Here is a 17,466-nt window from a genome sequence, read left to right on the forward strand (position 1 = left end):
TTGAGTTTGACTGTATTTTATAATTATTTTTATTTAAGGACCAGTTACCTGAATAACGTAAGTGCATTAGAACAGGAGCAAAACAAATTCTTAGTACCGAAATACAAATTTCTCCTAGCAAAACATGCAAAAACCCACACACATTGTAGATCCAAGACAAAATGTGGATTAATAGTGCAACTATTTAAGAATATATTGTAAATATACAAAACTGGGTATAAAATTACAAGCTACCTTTCAATCTTTTGTTTCACCTCATTCACAAAAGAAACTTAAAGTAGCTTGTCACAATGCTAATAACGTATTTGGACTAGTTCAGCCCAATGGATTATCTCATCATGAGATAGGAAAAATTTAAAATACCTCAAGGAGTTCCTCACCCCGCTCTGGTTCATCACTAAAAAAACAAAGAATACAGCAGCTATATTTATGACGTTCCTAGAGCAGCTATGCCAGGGTGCAGCCTCTGGTGTTTGGTGAGAGCAGAGCGATACCTGAAGGCTTTCCCACAGTCATCACACCCAAAAAGCTTCTCTCCTGAGTGGATCTTCTGATGCTGAGTAAGGTATGTGTCCTGGCTAAAAGTCTTTGGGCATTCATTACAGTTGTAACGTTTCTCTCCAGTGTGAGTACTCTGATGTTCACTTGGGTGCGTGCTCTGGGTAAAGGATCTGTCACATTCCCTGTACTGACAGGGCTTCTCTCCCGTGTGAATTCGCTGGTGCTGAGTCAGATGGGAGTTCTGACTAAAGGACTTTTCACATTTGTTACACTGGTAGGGTTTTTCTTCTGTGTGAGTTTTTTGATGTTGTGCAAGAGATGAACAGTGTCGAAAGGTCTTACCACACTTGGGACATGCATACGGCTTTGCTCCTGTATGAATTCTTTTGTGTTGTGTAAGGTGTATTTTCTGGCTAAAGGCTCTCCCACATTCATTACACTTATAAGGTCTTTCACCAGTATGGATTTTCTTATGCTGAATAAGTGATGAGCCATAGCTGAAGGTTTTCCCACATTCATGACATTGATAAGGCTTCTCTCCAGTATGAATTCTTTCATGCTTAGCAAGAGATGAACTCCGAATAAAGGCTTTCCCACATTCCTTACATTCATAGGCTTTCTCCTGGGTGTGAGTTTTCTGATGCTGATTAAGGTTTGACAGATAACTGAAAGCCTTTCCACACTCACTGCACTCAAAGGGTTTTTCTCGAGTGTGAATTCTCCGATGCTGAGTAAGAGATGAGCAGTAAATGAAGGCCTTTCCACAATCACCACATTTGTAGGGCTTTTCTCCTGTATGAATTTTCAGATGTTGAGCAAGGGATGACCAGTAACTAAAGGATTTTCCACATTCTGCACAATCATAGGGTTTTTCACCAGTGTGTGTTTTTTGATGTTGAGTCAGATTTGAGTGCTGACTGAAGGCTTTTCCACATTCATTGCATTCATAAGGCTTTTCTCCTGTATGAATCATATGGTGACGGATAAATGTTGAAGGCCCATTGAAGGCCTTCCCACACTCATTACACTTATAGGTTTTCTCTCCAGTATGAATTTTTTGATGTTGAGTAAGGTGTGTACTCCTGGTGAAGGTTTTTTCACATTCTTCACATTTGAAAGGTTTTTCTCCTGTATGAATTTTCTGGTGTTCCATAAAGTGACCTCTCTGGCTAAAGGATTTTCCACACTCATTACAAGTATATGGTTTTTCACCAGTGTGAATTCTCTGATGCTGAACAAGATGGGTCCTCTGACTAAAGGCTTTCCCACATTCATCACATTTATAGGGCTTTTCTCCAGTATGAATTCTTTGATGTTGAGTGAGAGATGGACCCTCAATGAAACCCTTTCCACACTGGTCACATTTGTATGGTTTATCTCCTGTATGAATTCTCTGATGATTTATAAGGTTTTCACTTCGACTGAAAGCTTTGTTACATTCATTACATTTATAGGGTTTTTCTCCAGTATGTGTTCTTTGATGACGAATGAGAGCAGAACAGTAAGTAAAAGCTTTTCCACATTCATTGCACTTACACAGCTTCTCTTTTTTGACGGGGTGTGAATTCTGCTTGGCTCTTGTTTTGATTGAAGTTTGTTCTAGAACTACTTCTGTTTGTGTTACAAGGCTTGAACTCACACCGAGACTGTTCTCACAAGTGAGTGCTGTTTTCTCAGTTACTTTTATTTTCCTTGGCAGAGTTTGTTGGTTTGCCCGAAGGTTCTCTAAACTCCCATCAGATTTCCATGTTTCTAAGACATTGGAGCTGTAAGAATCATCCCTTTTGCAGTTGTTTACTACTGCTTCTGAAGACAGATGTTCTTCAGAGATGTCAAGTTCTAGGAGTGAAACACTTTTCTCAGGTCTTATCTTCCAGTCTGAAAGAAAATAAAATGCCAGTATTTTCTGGACAGAGCAAAAGGAAACTGCCCTTGTTGGAGATTATCTAATCCTTTCAGGGTTCTCAAATATTCGTGCATGACAAACCCCATGTGAATGTGAGTAGCACTGGCCACATGGAATCCCAGGGAAGACTACCCTGACCACAATCATGACAAACATTCTAGCTGAAGGAGGCAGAGCTAAGTTGAAGAAGATGAGGACACAGACAATGTCTCAGAGGAGTTTCAGGCGTCATTATCAGTGCAGCCCATGTGGAGGACAGCACTCCTACCTGCTACTATGCCCACAGAGACTTCCCCAAGCATGGAGACCACTTAAAGCATATGACTCTGGTGGTGACAGCAGATGATGGTCCCATACCCCAGATGCAAGAGCACAACAGCTGAACAGATTGGGGCCAAGCATGCTGTGGTGTATATGAACAAGGCAGACACTATGCAGAACTCAGAGATGGTGGGAGATAACACAGCTGGAGATCCAGAAGCTGTTCACCTACTTTGGCTATGAAGGAGCAGGGACTCCAGTCATTACAGGCTCTGTGCTCTCTGTGCCCTTGCGGAATGTGATTCTGAGCTAGTTGTGAAGTCAGTGTAAAAGTTGCTGGATGCTATGGATGCTTACAGCCTGGTGCATACCTGGGATGTGGAAAAACAATTTCTGCTACCCACAGAGTTAGTCTACTCTATTCCTGGCTTGGATACAGTGGTGACAGGTACATTAGAGCATGGTATTTTGAAGAACAGAGATGTGTGTGAGTTGCTGGGATATAAAAAGGACATTCGCACTGTGATGATGGGTATTGAGACATTCCACAAGAGCTTGGAGAGGACTGAGGCAGGGGACAACATGGGTGCTCTGGTCTAAGGTAGAGGCAGGAGGATCTGAGCATGGTTTGGTCATAGTTCAGCCAGGCTCTTCTACCCAAAGCCACCAAAGGGTGGAGGTCCACGTTTACATCCTCAGTAAGGGTGAGGGTAGCCACCACAAACCCTTTGTGTCTCATTTTATGCCTGTCATGTTCTCCCTGACTTGGGGCATGGCCTATCATGTTATCTTGCCTCCAGAGAAGGAACCTGCCATGCCTAGAGAGGACCTGAAGCTCAGCCTATGCTTGTGGCAGCCCACGTTCTTAGAGAAAGGCTAGCACTTCACCTTGCAGGATCGCAGCTAGGCTGCTGGCACCGTCCCCATCACTGAAACACCTGCCGTGACAAAGGAGAACAGAATCTCAAATGGAATGAGCTGAATTTCTGCTCAGGTTCTTGAGCTTAGGGCTGCCCTGGTCAGTGTTCCTTCCTGTGGACACAAGCTTCGTCCAAGAATGAGTACAATGAACGCGTCTGCTCACAAGAAGCGGACTGCCAGGTAATGTAGGCAAATAAACCATTCCATGAACTTAGGGGGAAAAAAGGCAACCAGAGACCACTAAGGGTACAAAGAAAAGGACTGATTCTGAAAGACGCAGTATGAATTGAAATTCCTCGTTAATGAGCAACAAAGCAAAATTTTAAGAATGCTGATGTAAACTCCAAGCAAACAGGAGAGACTTAACTAAGATTTATGACTATTAGCCTGGAAATCAGAAGTAAGAATTCCATCTTTGCTAAAAATTAAGAGTTGTAAATAGGAGAGGAAATAATTTATGGTAGGAAAGGTAACAAATTCAAGTCTACCATTTTGGAATTTGGCAAAAAGAAATGGAGGATTATATGGGTATAGGAGTGGAAGATGCCAGAAGCAGCATTATAATAGGTAGGATGTTTACGTGTAAGATACAAAATTTCAGCTTAAGAGGAAAGAAAACACTTGAAGCCACAGGAATATATATGAGAACAGGACCGGTGAGGAAGACCCTCAAGGGTGATAAAATAAAAGAAAACATTCTCCAGTTCCACTGGTAACAGGATGACGGTAAGAAGAGACAGTATATTGTAAGTCCAGCACAACCACCACAAGCATGAACAGAATGGCAGACCTCATGCTGCCCACTCTCTCCTCCCCATGTCCATAGATAATGGGTAGTGGGCAGCAGTGTAGGCAGCTTCACACTGGCAGAACTTCAGCAATCACAGTCACTGCAGCACAGCTTTAGCAATGTGTTTCAGATGTATGTGTTCACCAAGAGGAATGAGACCCAGGGAAATAGGTTTGTATAGCAAATAATCACAAAGAATATCTTCTGGGGCTGCTGGAATGGCTTCGTCAGTGAAGGGGCCTGCTGCTGCTGGGCCTGACAAAGAGTGCAATCCCCATGACCCACACAGAATGAGAGAACGGACTACTGCAAGTTGTCCTCTGACCTCCACACAAACACATGCACTCCTGGCCAACACACAAATAAAACAAATGCAATAAAGAATATCTTCTGGATGTACTGTAGGGTGAAGCATAGAGTCTTGTGCTGTTAAGAAAAAGAACACAGAGTCTTGTGCTGTTAAGAAAGAGAAAAGTAATTGATAACCAATCACAAATATAAAACATATGAAGGCAGTGACATCGACTACAACCAATGTCCACACAATGTCACATACTCTATTCAATGATCAAGAGAATTATCTAGGAAAAGAATGAAGGATTAGAGAAAGTTCTAGAAGAGCATCTGATTACTACCACACCTCTCACAAAAGCAATCTATACTTTTCTACATACAAAAATCTATGGGCACTGACCAACATATTCCTATACCCAGTATGTGGAGAAGTAATTAAGGACATTGATAACCAAGCTGCAAAAAAACAAGCAGACCAGTGAGATAAAACACACATCAGGATTACAGGTCTCCAAGACATCCTCAAGGAGGAGGCAACTGGGGGCTGGAGAAGCAGCTCAGCTAAGACCACATACTGTTCTCGCAGTGGACCTGGGTTTGGTTCCAACACCCACAGAGTGGCTCACAATTGCCTGAAACACCTGTTCCAGGGGATCTAACACCCTCTTCTGACCTCTGTGGGCATCAGGCCTGCATGTGGTAAAGAAACATACATGTAGGCAAAACAGTCACACACACACACACACACACACACACACACACACACACACACCACACAAATGAATAAATAGTATTTCTAAAAACTAAAGTAGAAAGTATTATTAATAGGTAATACCAAGCGGAGTAATAAATTTCAGAGATGAAGATCAAGGTTGAGACAATAATACATTCAGACAAAGATAAAAAGGAAAATTAATGAGCATAGACAAATCTGCCAAGAACTCTGGGATAAGTTCCATAGACAAAATCTAAGAATCTGGAAAAGGAACTGAGATAAATTCTAAGGGCACAATTTAATGAAATTATAGCCTAAAATTATCCAAACCTATAAGGGGGAGAAAAAAGGACATCCATACACAACAAGCATATAGAACTAAATAGACATGAACAACATGAGACAGTCAAGATATCAAAATTACAAAATAAATAAATAAAGATTAAAACTGTATTATGTGGGGAAAATACCAACCCACATACATCAGAGAAATATCAGAATAACATCAGATCTCTCATTGACAGCCCAAAAAGCCAGAAAAGTAAGTTGATATTTCAAACCCTGAAGGTAAATTAAACACTAAGATTGTTACCCTGGGGCTGGAGAGGTGAGTCAGTGGTTAAAAAAACTTGTTGCTCTTGCAAAGGACCCAGGTTCAGTTCTTAACAGCCACATGGTGGCTCACAACCATCAGTAACTCCAGTTCCAAGGTTTTGACACTCTCTTCTGAGCTTCAGGCCGTGGGGGAACCAGACACATAAATGATGCACATACATACATGCTGGCAAAACAATCATACACATAAAAAAAAGAGATTGTTGAGGTTGGAGATAGCTCAATAGTTACAAACACTGGCTGTTCTTCCAGAGTGATGGGTTTGAGTCCCAGAACCCACCCACATGGAGGCTCACAACTGTCTTAAACTCCAGTTCCAAAGATTCAATGCTTTCATATGAATTCCAGGGGCAGTGCATGAATGTGGTGACAGATATATGTGTATACATGGAGGCAAACAACCATACACACAAAATAATAAAATTAAAAATAAAAAAAATTGTTATCCTCAGAAAAGTTATCTTTTCAAACATTTCAAGACAAGCATGTGGTAGTTTGAATGTAATTGGCCCCCATCAGCTCATAGGGGGTGGGCACTATTAGCAGGTGTGACTTTGTTGGAGGAAATGTGTCACTGTGGAGGTGGGCTTTGAGGTCTCCTATGCTCAAACTACGCCTAGTTCAGTTTACTTCCTGTTGCCTGAGGATCAAGACTAGGACTCTCAGCTCTTTCACCAGCACCATATCTGCCTGCACACCACCATGTTCTGCCAGGATAATAATGGACTAGACCTCTGAAACCGTAAACCTCCCCAATTAAATGTTTTCCTTTATAAGAGCTGCCATGGTCATGGTGCCTCTTCACAGCAATGGAACCCTGACTAAGACAAAGTGCAACCTAAGGCACTTATGACACTGCAGAGCACACTTCAAGGGATACAATATGCAAGAAAAGGGGAAACAGCCCAAGAAGAGTACATGAGAGAATACATTTTTTTCATGACAAGAATAGACGCATAAATGGGAGCCAGGAACAAATCTAGCATGTCACACAGTAAACCAGAAAACTCCTACCACTGGTAAGGAACAAAGAAAAGAACTATGACAATAATCTAGTCAACCCAAACAACCAACAAAACCATAGGACACTGCAAACTCTTCAATAATAACTTCAGATGCAAATGACCTCAACTCACCAATATAAAAACACAATTGACTGGATTACAAAACAAGATCCAACTATTTGTTGTCTATTAGAAACATACTTTCCCTTCAAAGGCACTCATAAACAGATTCCAAAGAATGGAAATCAACCTACCAGACAAATGCAAACTTTTAACTTGCTCTGTAAATCAGGTTGGCCTTAAACTCAGAGATCCACCTGCCTCTGCCCCAGTGCTGGGATTAAAGGCGTGCACCACCACCACCACCACCACCACCACCACCACCACCACCACCACCACCACTGGCTAAGCAAATGCAAACTTACATTAAGCTAGCATAACTATTCTGATATTGGACAAAGTAGATCCCAAACTGAAACTAGTCAGAACAGATAAAGAAGGCCACTGCATATTGCTGTGGGATGGTCTGTATGTCAAATTGTTCTGATTGGTCAATAAATAAAACACTGATTGGCCAGTGGCCAGGCAGGAAGTAGGTGGGACAAGGAGAGAGGAGAATTCTGGGAAGCAGAAGGCTGAGGCAAAGACACTGCCAGCTGCCGCCATGACCAGCAGCATGTGAAGACGCTGGTAAGCCACCAGCCATGTGGCAAGGTATAGATTTATGGAAATGGATTAATTTAAGCTATAAGAACAGTTAGCAAGAAGCCTGCCACGGCCATACAGTTTGTAGCAATATAAGTCTCTGTGTTTACTTGGTTGGGTCTGAGCGGCTGTGGGACTGGCGGGTGACAAAGATTTGTCCTGACTGTGGGCAAGGCAGGAAAACTCTAGCTACAGCATATTAACAAAGGGGACAACTTATTAAGGAGATATAGCAAATGTTTGGGTTCCCAATTTAATGTAACAAATACTGAAAGGCATGAAACGCCAGAAAGGTCTTCATATAGAAATACTAAAACACTTCAATAATCCATACTCACCTTTAGATGTCTTCCAAATTAAAAATCACCAAAGAAACTTCAGAGCTAAATTATACCATGTATCAGTTGGAATTAGATATCTGCACAACATTCTACCAATCAGATACAGAACGCACATTCTTCTCAGCAGCCCTTGAAATCATCTTAGAGACCACAAGCAAGCCTTAATAAATACAAAAGGATCAAAATTAATTCATTGTATCTCATCAGGTCATAATGGAATAAAATTGGAAACCATCAACAAGAGAAGCCACAGAAACAATACAAATTCTTGGAGACTAAACAAGATACTTGTGAATGAACAGTGGGGTCATTGAAGAAATCAGGGAGGAAATAAAGAACTTCCTAGACTCAAAAGAAAATGATAGCACAATTTACCAGAACCTCTTGGATAGAGCTAAGGTAATTGTTAAGTTTATAGCTGTATGTGCATACATTAACCATTGCCCCCTTTTAAAAAAAAAAAACCAGAGGTGTGGGTATCACATGTGCATACTCACATGCTGACATTCACTACACATAATTAAAAAAGAAAAAAATAAGACAAACAGCAATCTAATGATATATCTCAGTGTTAAACACACAGAGACATTAATTTTAAAAATTATGTGTGTGAACATATGTACATGGATGCCTGTGCCCAAAGAGGACAGAGATATCAAATTCCTTGGATCTGGAGTCAAGGTGGTTGTGAGCTACCCTACGAAGCTATTAGGAACTAAACTTGGGTAGACTGGAGGAGTGTCAAGCTCTCTTAACCCCTTAGCCATCTCTCCTGCTCCCAACTTCAAGGTTCTAAAAAAAATAATAAGATTAAATTAAAAAATAAACAAAGAAACAAAAAATCAACAAGCTGTGGCAGTTTTTTGTCAACTTGATATAAGCTAGAATAATCTGGGAAGTGAAACTTCATCTGAGGAACTGCCTGAATCAGATTGGCCTGTAGGCAGGTCTGTGGGGGCATTTTCTTGGTTAACATTAACTGGGAGGGCCCAGCCCACTGTGGATGGTGCCACCTTTGGGCAGATGGTCCTAGGTTGTAGTAACAAGCAAGCAGAGTGAGCTATAGCTTTGGAGAGCAAGACAGTAAGCAGTGTTCCTCTATGGTCTCTGCTTCAGTTTCTGTCTCCAGGTTCCTATACTGTTTTTAGTCCTGGCCTTGGCTTCTCAATAATGGACCGTGACCAGGAAGTTTAAGCCAAAAAAACTTTTTCCGTCCCAAGTTGTTTTTGGTCATCATGTTTATCACAGGAATAAGGAGCAAACTGGACCTAAGCCAAACCCAAAAGCACATGACTAGAAATAATGAATAGGGCTGAAAATAATGAAACAGGGACTTAAAAGGACAATGCATAAAGTCAAATAGTTAGTTCCTTGAAGAGATAAATAGATTGACAATCTTAGGCCAAACCAACAAAAGGAACAGAAGATGCACCTTTGCAAAATTAGAGATTCAAAAGGAACTGTTTACAAAAGACACCAATGAAATCCAGATGATAATTAGGGAATACATTGAAAATATATTCAAAAGAGCTAGAAAATCTTGGCAAAAGGACAGATTCCTAAATACACGTGAGTTAGCAAGATTAAACCAAGATGTAAGCAATGTTTGCAGACCCATAACAGTAACAATATTGAAACAGTAATTAAAAGTCTCCCCACAAAGAGAAGTCCAGGGCCAAATGAGTTTATTGCTGAATTCTTCCAAACTTTGAAGGAAGAGCTAATACCTATACTTCTTAAACTGTTTCACAAAAAAAGAAAAGGAGGGAAATACCACCAAACTCATTTTACAAAGCTAGTATTACTCTGATATCACAACCAGATAAAGACAAAACAATAACAAAGTGTAGACTAATACAGGAACAAAAACTTGCACCAAAATACCTGGTAGCCAAATTCAAGAACACATTAAGATCATATATAACAACCACAGTTTTTACCCTAGGGATGCAAGGCTGATTCAATACATACATATCCGTGAATAAAATACGACGTAAATAGACTAAGAACAAAAATCACATGGTCACTTCAATAAATGCAGAAAAGGCATTCAACAAAGCTCAACATCCCCTTATCATGAGAGTCCTGAAAAAACTTAAGATACAAAGAACATAATGGTGCTGCAAATGTCAATTTCATTTTTTTTTCTTTTTAATTTTTCTAGACAGGGTTTCTCTGTGTAAAAGCTTTGGCTGTCCTAGAACTTGCTCTAGACCAGGCTAGCCTTGAACTCACAGAGATCTGCCTACCTCTGCCTCCTGAGTGCTGGGATTAAAGGCTACCACTACTTCCTGGCTATGATTTCATTTTTCTCTATGGCTGAATAAGATTCCATTGTGTAGATGTATCACATTTTCTTCATCTATTCCTGGGTCCATGGACATATAGGCTATTGTGAAGAGTACAGCAATAAACAGAGAGACTTGGTTATTCCAGAGTCAGGACCTTGAGAAATTCCTTGTGCGGTTTGGAGACTGATGACTTACAAGATTATTATTCATAATTATTCAGAATCTCAAGGACAGAATGATAAAGTGACAGAATATATACTTTAGAGTAAGAAGGGAGTATGTGCTTTAAAAAAAAAAGGCTGCAGGTGTGGAACTCACTTTTCTTTTAGTTTGGTTGGGGACAAAGAAGAGCCTGGATGATGGCCAGTGCTGAGTGAAAGCATCTGGGGATATCATGTGTTTCCATTTGAAACTGAAAACAGAAAGTGAGGGGGCCGATCCTGGATCAAAAGAAAGTGGGAAGAGGGAGTGCAGAGCTCTGTTTGAGAGTCTGCTTTACAACAACCAGGAAGGATGATGCCTCCTCTAAAGGGAATGTGAAACAGAATCTCATCTCCCCACAGGTGATGCTCTGGGTGCGCATCTACACAGTCACTTCTCCCCGGCTGGCACCTGCAGAGAGCCATCCTCTGCTGTCACACACTACTTACCTTCCATGGAAGCTACAGGAATGCACGACTCCTCAGTCCATGGCTCTGTCCCTTGTTCTAGCTGGGAAATCACATCAGGTTTGGAAACCTGGAGTCCTGCTCAGAGGGGAAAAAAAGGAATCTGTCTGCAATAAGGAAAAAGCACTGGATCAGAATGTAATCTCACCACTCTGTTTCTAAGATATTCCACATGGGAAAAATATGGTGGGATGAATAGCATGTCAATTGTCATAAACAATGGGGCAACTGAGAGGCTGATCTCAAGAGAGAAAGATTAGTCTGCTGTTCCACTTAATAATGAGGAGAAACTCCCAAAATTTAAAATTGTTGGTTTCTAAACTTAGATGTCAATCACATCTAAGCACAAGAGATAATGGGCTTCCCACATCTCATCTAAATTTGGGGTCACCCTCACCTACAGAGACCAGGTATGTACCCTCCTCCCCACACTCCATCAAAACTTCGGGCTACCCTTACCTACAGAGATGAGGTGTGCATTTGCCTCCCACGCCATATAAATTTAGGGTCACCCTTACCTACAGAGACCAGGCATACACCCTCACCCCACATCCTCATCTTAACTTCGGGGCATCACCCTCACCTATAGAGACCAGGTGTGTATAATTTTCCAACGTCACATCTCTGAACAAATCTCTCTGTGTAGGATCCAGGTGTTTCCATTCTTCCTGGGTGAAGTTCACGACCACATCCTTAAAAGTCACTGATTCCTAAAACATCAAGTATTCTATTGCTTAGCCTTAGGAAATTTGTAAAATTAATATATCCGGAGAAGCAAGACAGGTGATAAACTAGTGATATTAGCATGTCACTAGGATGTCCATTTTTGGAAAAATTTAAAATAGTTTGCTGTGTGATATTTACACACTGTGTGAAAATTAATTGCTGTGATTGGAGTAATAAGAAGCTGAATGGCAGATAGCTAGGCAGGAGGCATAGGCAGGACTTCCAGGCAGAATCGCCAGCCAGATACGGAGGAAGCAGCATGGGCAGGATGGAGAGATGAGGTGATGAGCCACATGACAGAACAATAGATAAACACAAATGGGTTAATTTAAGTTATAAGAGCTATGGGACAAGCCAAAGCTAGGCCAAGTCTTCATAATTAATAAGTCTCCATGTCATTATTTGTGAGCTGGCGGCCCAAAGAAAAATCCATTTACATAGTACGTTACCCATAGGATTGTTATTAAGAATAAAATAAATGTTCTGTGTGGAGGATGGTAATGTAGCTCACTGGCAGAGCATGGCCAAGGCCTTAAGTTCAATCCTCAGCACCAAAAACCAAAAGCAAACCTTTTTTCCCTGTGAAGTGCTTAATTTAGGTATCCAAGTAAGTGCTCAGGCATTACTGGCCAATACTGTCCTTGTTCTTCCTCACCTCTGAGTTCTAAAACAGCAAATACTAATAACTGCTATCATCAATAACATTTTTACTATCCATGATGTGCAGGAATATCTAACAACTTTATGGCAACATGGGACAAATGAGGAGACTTGTCCTATTATACTTTGTTGTTGTTGGGGGTTGTTGAGACAGAGTTTCTCTGTGTGACAACCTTGGCTGTCCTGGAACTCGTTTTGTAGGCCAGACTGGCCTCAAGCTCAGAGACCAGCCTGCCTCTGCCTCCGCAGTGCTGAGACTAAATGCATGTGCTACCACACCCAGCTGCCCTGTTACATTGCAAAGGACACCAAAGTATAAAGCAACTGAAACAGTGTCATGTTATAGAATAAAGTCCAGTAAGAAAACAACAGCTCAAAATAGGCCTATGTGTTTAAGAGCTGTATAGGATTAAATATTGTTCAAATTAATTAAGATACAACCGATTAATCACTACATCATACCATTACAATTAACTTGGCAAAAAAAAAATTTTAAGTGAGATCTTTACATCTTTAAAATATACTCAAATATTTCTGTTGGCTTAAAGACTATATTGTGGAGTCGCTGGTTTGAGAGATGGCCCTGCTATATAATCCTAGCTGGCTTCTGTCTCCCAAGTGCTGGGAGATTAAAGGCCTGTGCCACTAATCCCAGCTTCATTTTGGATTTTTTGCTTCTATGGTTTTGAGCAGACTAAGCTTCTATAATTAATTATAGTAACAACAGGAAACTAACATATGTATTGAACACTTCACCCAATATGAGCAACTTTACCTTCCTTTACAGTACTCTGTGATCATTCATAAGATGGCTCATGTTCTAAGCAAAAGAAAAGTCAAACAAATCACTAAATTTAAAAGGATTCAAGTCACACAAAGTATGTCTTCTGACTATGGATATGTTCACTAACTACTTAGAACATGATGATGGTTTTACGAACTTCCATGTATGCTAAAACTTATCCAACTATAGTTGGCCTCTGCATCTGTAGATTCAACCAACTGTAGATTAAATATATTCAAAGAACACGCATATTCTTGTCACTACTCCCTAAATACAGTAAAACTACTGCATATACTGCATTTTCACAGTATTTACAGTTTATTACATAAGTATCTAGGATGACTAATGTACACAGGAGGATGTGGACAGGTTATATGCAAATATTATGCCGTCTGAGTGAGGGACTTGAGGGTCTACATGCTTTGGGATCTGTTAGGGGTCCTGGAACCAATTCCTCTAGAATACAGAAGAATGACAATATACTTTAAATGCATACAGTTTATTGTCACAATATTCCTCAATAAAAAAAGTGATGCTAAAAGTCCTTAAGTTGAAATTGGGCAGAACTAGGTAGGATGTGTGGCCTGAGTGAGCATAGGAAACCTGACGAAGGAAGACTCTGAGGTTCATTAAGGCCTGTGGAAAAATTCTTTCTCTTTCATTCTTTTTTGTTTGTTTTGTTTTTTTTTTTTTCAAGACAGGGTTTCTCTGTGTAACTTTGTGCCTGTCCTGGATCTTACTGTGTAGACCAGGCTGGCCTCGAACTCACAAAGATCCGCTTGGCTCTGCCTCCAGAGTATTGGGATTAAAGGCTCATTCATTCTTTCTTTTGTCTAAGTTCTCAAGAAGATACATTTTCCCAACAACTTTATCAGGTCATTTTTTCCTACGTTAAAATTTAATATGGCTCAAAGATGACCTTAAGAATAAAGCCTCACATGTCTCATTAGATATTCAAGATCTTTCATATTCTGACTGAATTCAATTTTCCAAAATAAGCCAGCTCCTCCAAATCTTTCTGAATCTGTGGCTGTTAGCAGTGCTTACCTGCACACCTCTGTTCATAACCCTCTCCATACCTGTACTCAGTTTCTCACTCCAATATTCAAATGTCACTTGTCCTTCAGAAAGTACAATTCCACATCGTCCATGTAACTCTCTGTCCCTTGCAAACCACACATCCCCTCAGATCTACAACATTCATTTCACCTTCCATAAGTCTGCATGTTTTGATTTTTATTGGCCATTTTACTCTATTCAAGTGAATTAAATGTTGTGCTACTTTTCCCCCCAGCCCAGTAGTGTTACAAGATACTAGGTAAGAGGTAAATGGTGCATGCATCCTTGAAACTGGAGAGGCAGAGCAGGATCCAGATGAGATCACAGGCCAGATGAGAGCCCAGAAAGACTTGCCAATGATGATTTGGGGGTAAACAGACCTCACAATAAAAGACACATTATTCTGAGAAGTGACATGGTATTGTTGTTTTTTGGCTCTTTTGGGGGGCCCTCTACCCAATTCCCAAATGAATCACACATGGAGGCTTATTCTTAATTATGAATGCCTGACCTTAGCTTGGCTTGTTTCTTGCCAGCTTTTCTTAACTTAAATTATCTCATCTTCCCTTTGCCTCTGGGCTTTTCCCATTCTCTTACTTCTGTAAATCTTACTCTTACTCCTTGACTTGCTGTGCAGCTGGCCCCTGAGTCCTCCTCCTTCTCTGGCTACTGCTTCTCTTTTCCCAGATTTCTCCTAGTTATCCTCTTTGCCTACCAGCCCTGCCTATTTCTCTCTCCTGACTCACTATTTGCCTATATTAGACCATCAGGTGTTCTAGACAGGCAAAGTAACACAGCTTCACAGAGTTAAACAAATGCAACATAAACAAAAGTAACACACCTTAAAATAATATTCTACAACAACAAGGCACTTAAGAAAATCTCAACTTACCCGAAAACTAGTTGATGGGAGTAGAGGATGTCCCTCGTGGAGACTGGTGGAGTTGGCAAAGGACAGGCCTAAGGAGGGAGAGGCCATGGTAAATCTGACTAGTCCATTGCTCCCAGCAATCCAGAAAAACTCAGTTTTCTTCCTGGAAATAACAACTATGTCTCTCCTTCCTTTACGTCTGAATCCCTCAGCCCCCCAAAAAGATACAGTACAGCTGAGGCCTCTGTACTGTACTGTCCTGAGTAGGCTCAGGGGGAAAAAACACAACAAAACACTGCTTTAAGATTGAGCTTTGTCTCTTGACACTTAACTACTCACACAGCTAAATCTGAGGTTCTCATTAAGTGAGGCAAGACATCCCTGCTGTCTTTTCTCTGCTATACATAAAATGCCAGTAAACAGCAGGGGCTAAGGTGCATGCCTCTAATCCCAGCACCAAGGACGCAAAAACTTGTGGAACTCTGGGAGTTTAGTGGCACACACAATGTGCACACCCGTGCAACCATGCAGACCGAATGAAAGCAAAGACATGCAGGTAAGCATTCCTACACATAAAATAAAATCAATCTAAAAACATTTTAACAAAATATTTTGAGGGAAAAAATAGTAACATATTATACCCTCAGGTGTTTTTAAAATAACATTTAAGGAACTATATTTATTTTTAGGCACTACAATGTAAGAAACGTGCTAACTAGGAAAAAGACTTCTCAGAAGTCTCGAGTTCTTACGTGGACCTATCGAAAGAAATGGGGCCAGGCTACTCGAACGAGAACTTAGGAGTTCTAACAGCTGAATTCACAGGTCAAAGTAGCATTGTGAAAGAACGGACAGTCTCTAGTGCTTTTAAGATCACAAGAACAGGCACTTTTGGTAAAAAGGAACTAAAAAACAACTATGTTGTTTGCACCCAAAATGGCGAGTTTAAGGCCACACTCGCACCGGCACAAGCTTGAAAAATTGCTATCTGCAAAATATTTCAAAACTTATCTTTGCACTGAAGAGATAGAACACTGCTTTTTTTTTCTGACTATAACAATTTATTATTCTAAAATGAAATAAAGAAAAATATCAAGAGGATCAGATATTCTGAGGTTTCTGAGAATTTGAAGGTCTCCTTTTCAAATTCTCACGTCCAGGAGACAGAATTAATTCTTCCCGTCTCTCTGGATGATGTAATTAGGTTTCTTTTACCCCCAGCCACATTGCTTCCTCCTCCCACCTCTCAGTTCGGCCCCCACCAGCCGGCTCTGCCCTGGTAGTCCCCATTACCTGCCATCCCAGGAGCTCTACTGTGTTCCGCTAGAACTCGGACACGTGGATACCCAGGCGGCTGCAGTCTGGTGCTTGAACGTCCCGCTCCCCTTCCCGGGTGGGTGCCTGATACCCTCCGAGGCTGGCTTACAGGGCCCAGGATGCAGTCTGCAGCACACGTCTTCCAGGGCACCTCAGACTCATGCCTAGTGGCCAGGAGCTCCTGCCCAAGAGCGGAGAGCACAGGAGAGGACTGGATTACTACCCCGAAACACACAGCGGCAAGGGAGGGCGCCGCTCTGCCAGGCAGAACTCTACAGACAGACTCGGCGCTCTCCGCCGGGTCCGCGACCTGCTACTTCCCCGGCCCGCGGCCAGACACACCTGTTGCGGGGCACACCAGAGGGCAGGCTGCCTCGCAGCTCAGCTGGCCCGGCCCAGAACAAAGGAACAAAGCCTTGGGGAACCGGCGGCCCCGCCATCACCGACGGGAGGCGCGCCCCCTTCCCTAGCTCCCCGGCTTCCTCCCGCGCAGGCCGCCTTGTGCCGGCCTGCAAGGTGACGTCACGCTCCCAGGGGCCTGGCGGTTGCCATGGTGATACCTGGACTCCTGTCTAGTGACGCACTCGTTAGGATCCTGGATCGCGTGGGATGGTCAACCAACCTAAGGGTAGGAGCCTACGCGGGGGAACTGGCCAGATACCCACCTCTTTCCACGCCCACAGTCGGTGTAGCGGTCACTTCCGGTCGGGCAGACGCTCCCCTTTCTTGCCTCCTCCCTCCAACACACACGCGCGCGCCACATACCGGGGAGCACGAAGGACCACATTTCCCAGAATGCAACACGCGGCGTTTCTGAATTCCTCTTCCCAGGCTTCCACAAATGTTTCAGTCCCACTTGATGGGTCGGGAGGTTGCGCCTACCTACTATTTGTGTCTGATTGCTTGGATTGTGAGCAGAGGTAGTCATATACTAGTCTTTGGAACAAAGACAGATACACACACCTGCAGAGTTTTGGTTCGGAGATCTTGGGGCAAGGGTATCATGCTCCTCAGGCTGGCCTCGAACTTGCTATATA

The 17,466-nt window shown here is 42.0% G+C and overlaps 1 protein-coding gene and 1 pseudogene across 5 annotated transcripts; one reads left to right on the plus strand and one right to left on the minus strand.

The window, feature by feature from the left end:
* Znf184 (zinc finger protein 184) lies at positions 1-17,162 on the minus strand. 5 transcript variants are annotated; one of them, XM_037205907.1, is made up of 7 exons: positions 16,990-17,088; positions 16,406-16,610; positions 15,134-15,201; positions 11,596-11,722; positions 10,995-11,090; positions 8,051-8,213; positions 2,294-2,379 (listed from the first exon to the last, which is right to left on the minus strand). In XM_037205907.1, exons 2-6 carry the CDS (start codon positions 16,410-16,412, stop codon positions 8,143-8,145), a joined length of 369 nt encoding a protein of 122 aa, XP_037061802.1. In that variant the 5' UTR covers positions 16,413-16,610; positions 16,990-17,088; the 3' UTR covers positions 2,294-2,379; positions 8,051-8,142. The 5 variants fall into 5 exon arrangements, with proteins under 5 accessions (XP_037061801.1, XP_028735551.1, XP_037061800.1 ...); XM_037205906.1 differs by lacking the exons at positions 8,051-8,213; positions 16,990-17,088 and adding an exon at positions 17,095-17,162 and having other exon boundaries at positions 1-2,379; XM_028879718.2 differs by lacking the exon at positions 8,051-8,213 and having other exon boundaries at positions 1-2,379.
* LOC114701565 lies at positions 2,395-5,322 on the plus strand (annotated as a pseudogene).
* Positions 17,163-17,466: the final 304 nt, after the last annotated feature.

This window comes from Peromyscus leucopus, chromosome 5 (assembly GCF_004664715.2).
Source record: "Peromyscus leucopus breed LL Stock chromosome 5, UCI_PerLeu_2.1, whole genome shotgun sequence".
Lineage (NCBI taxonomy): Eukaryota > Metazoa > Chordata > Mammalia > Rodentia > Cricetidae > Peromyscus > Peromyscus leucopus.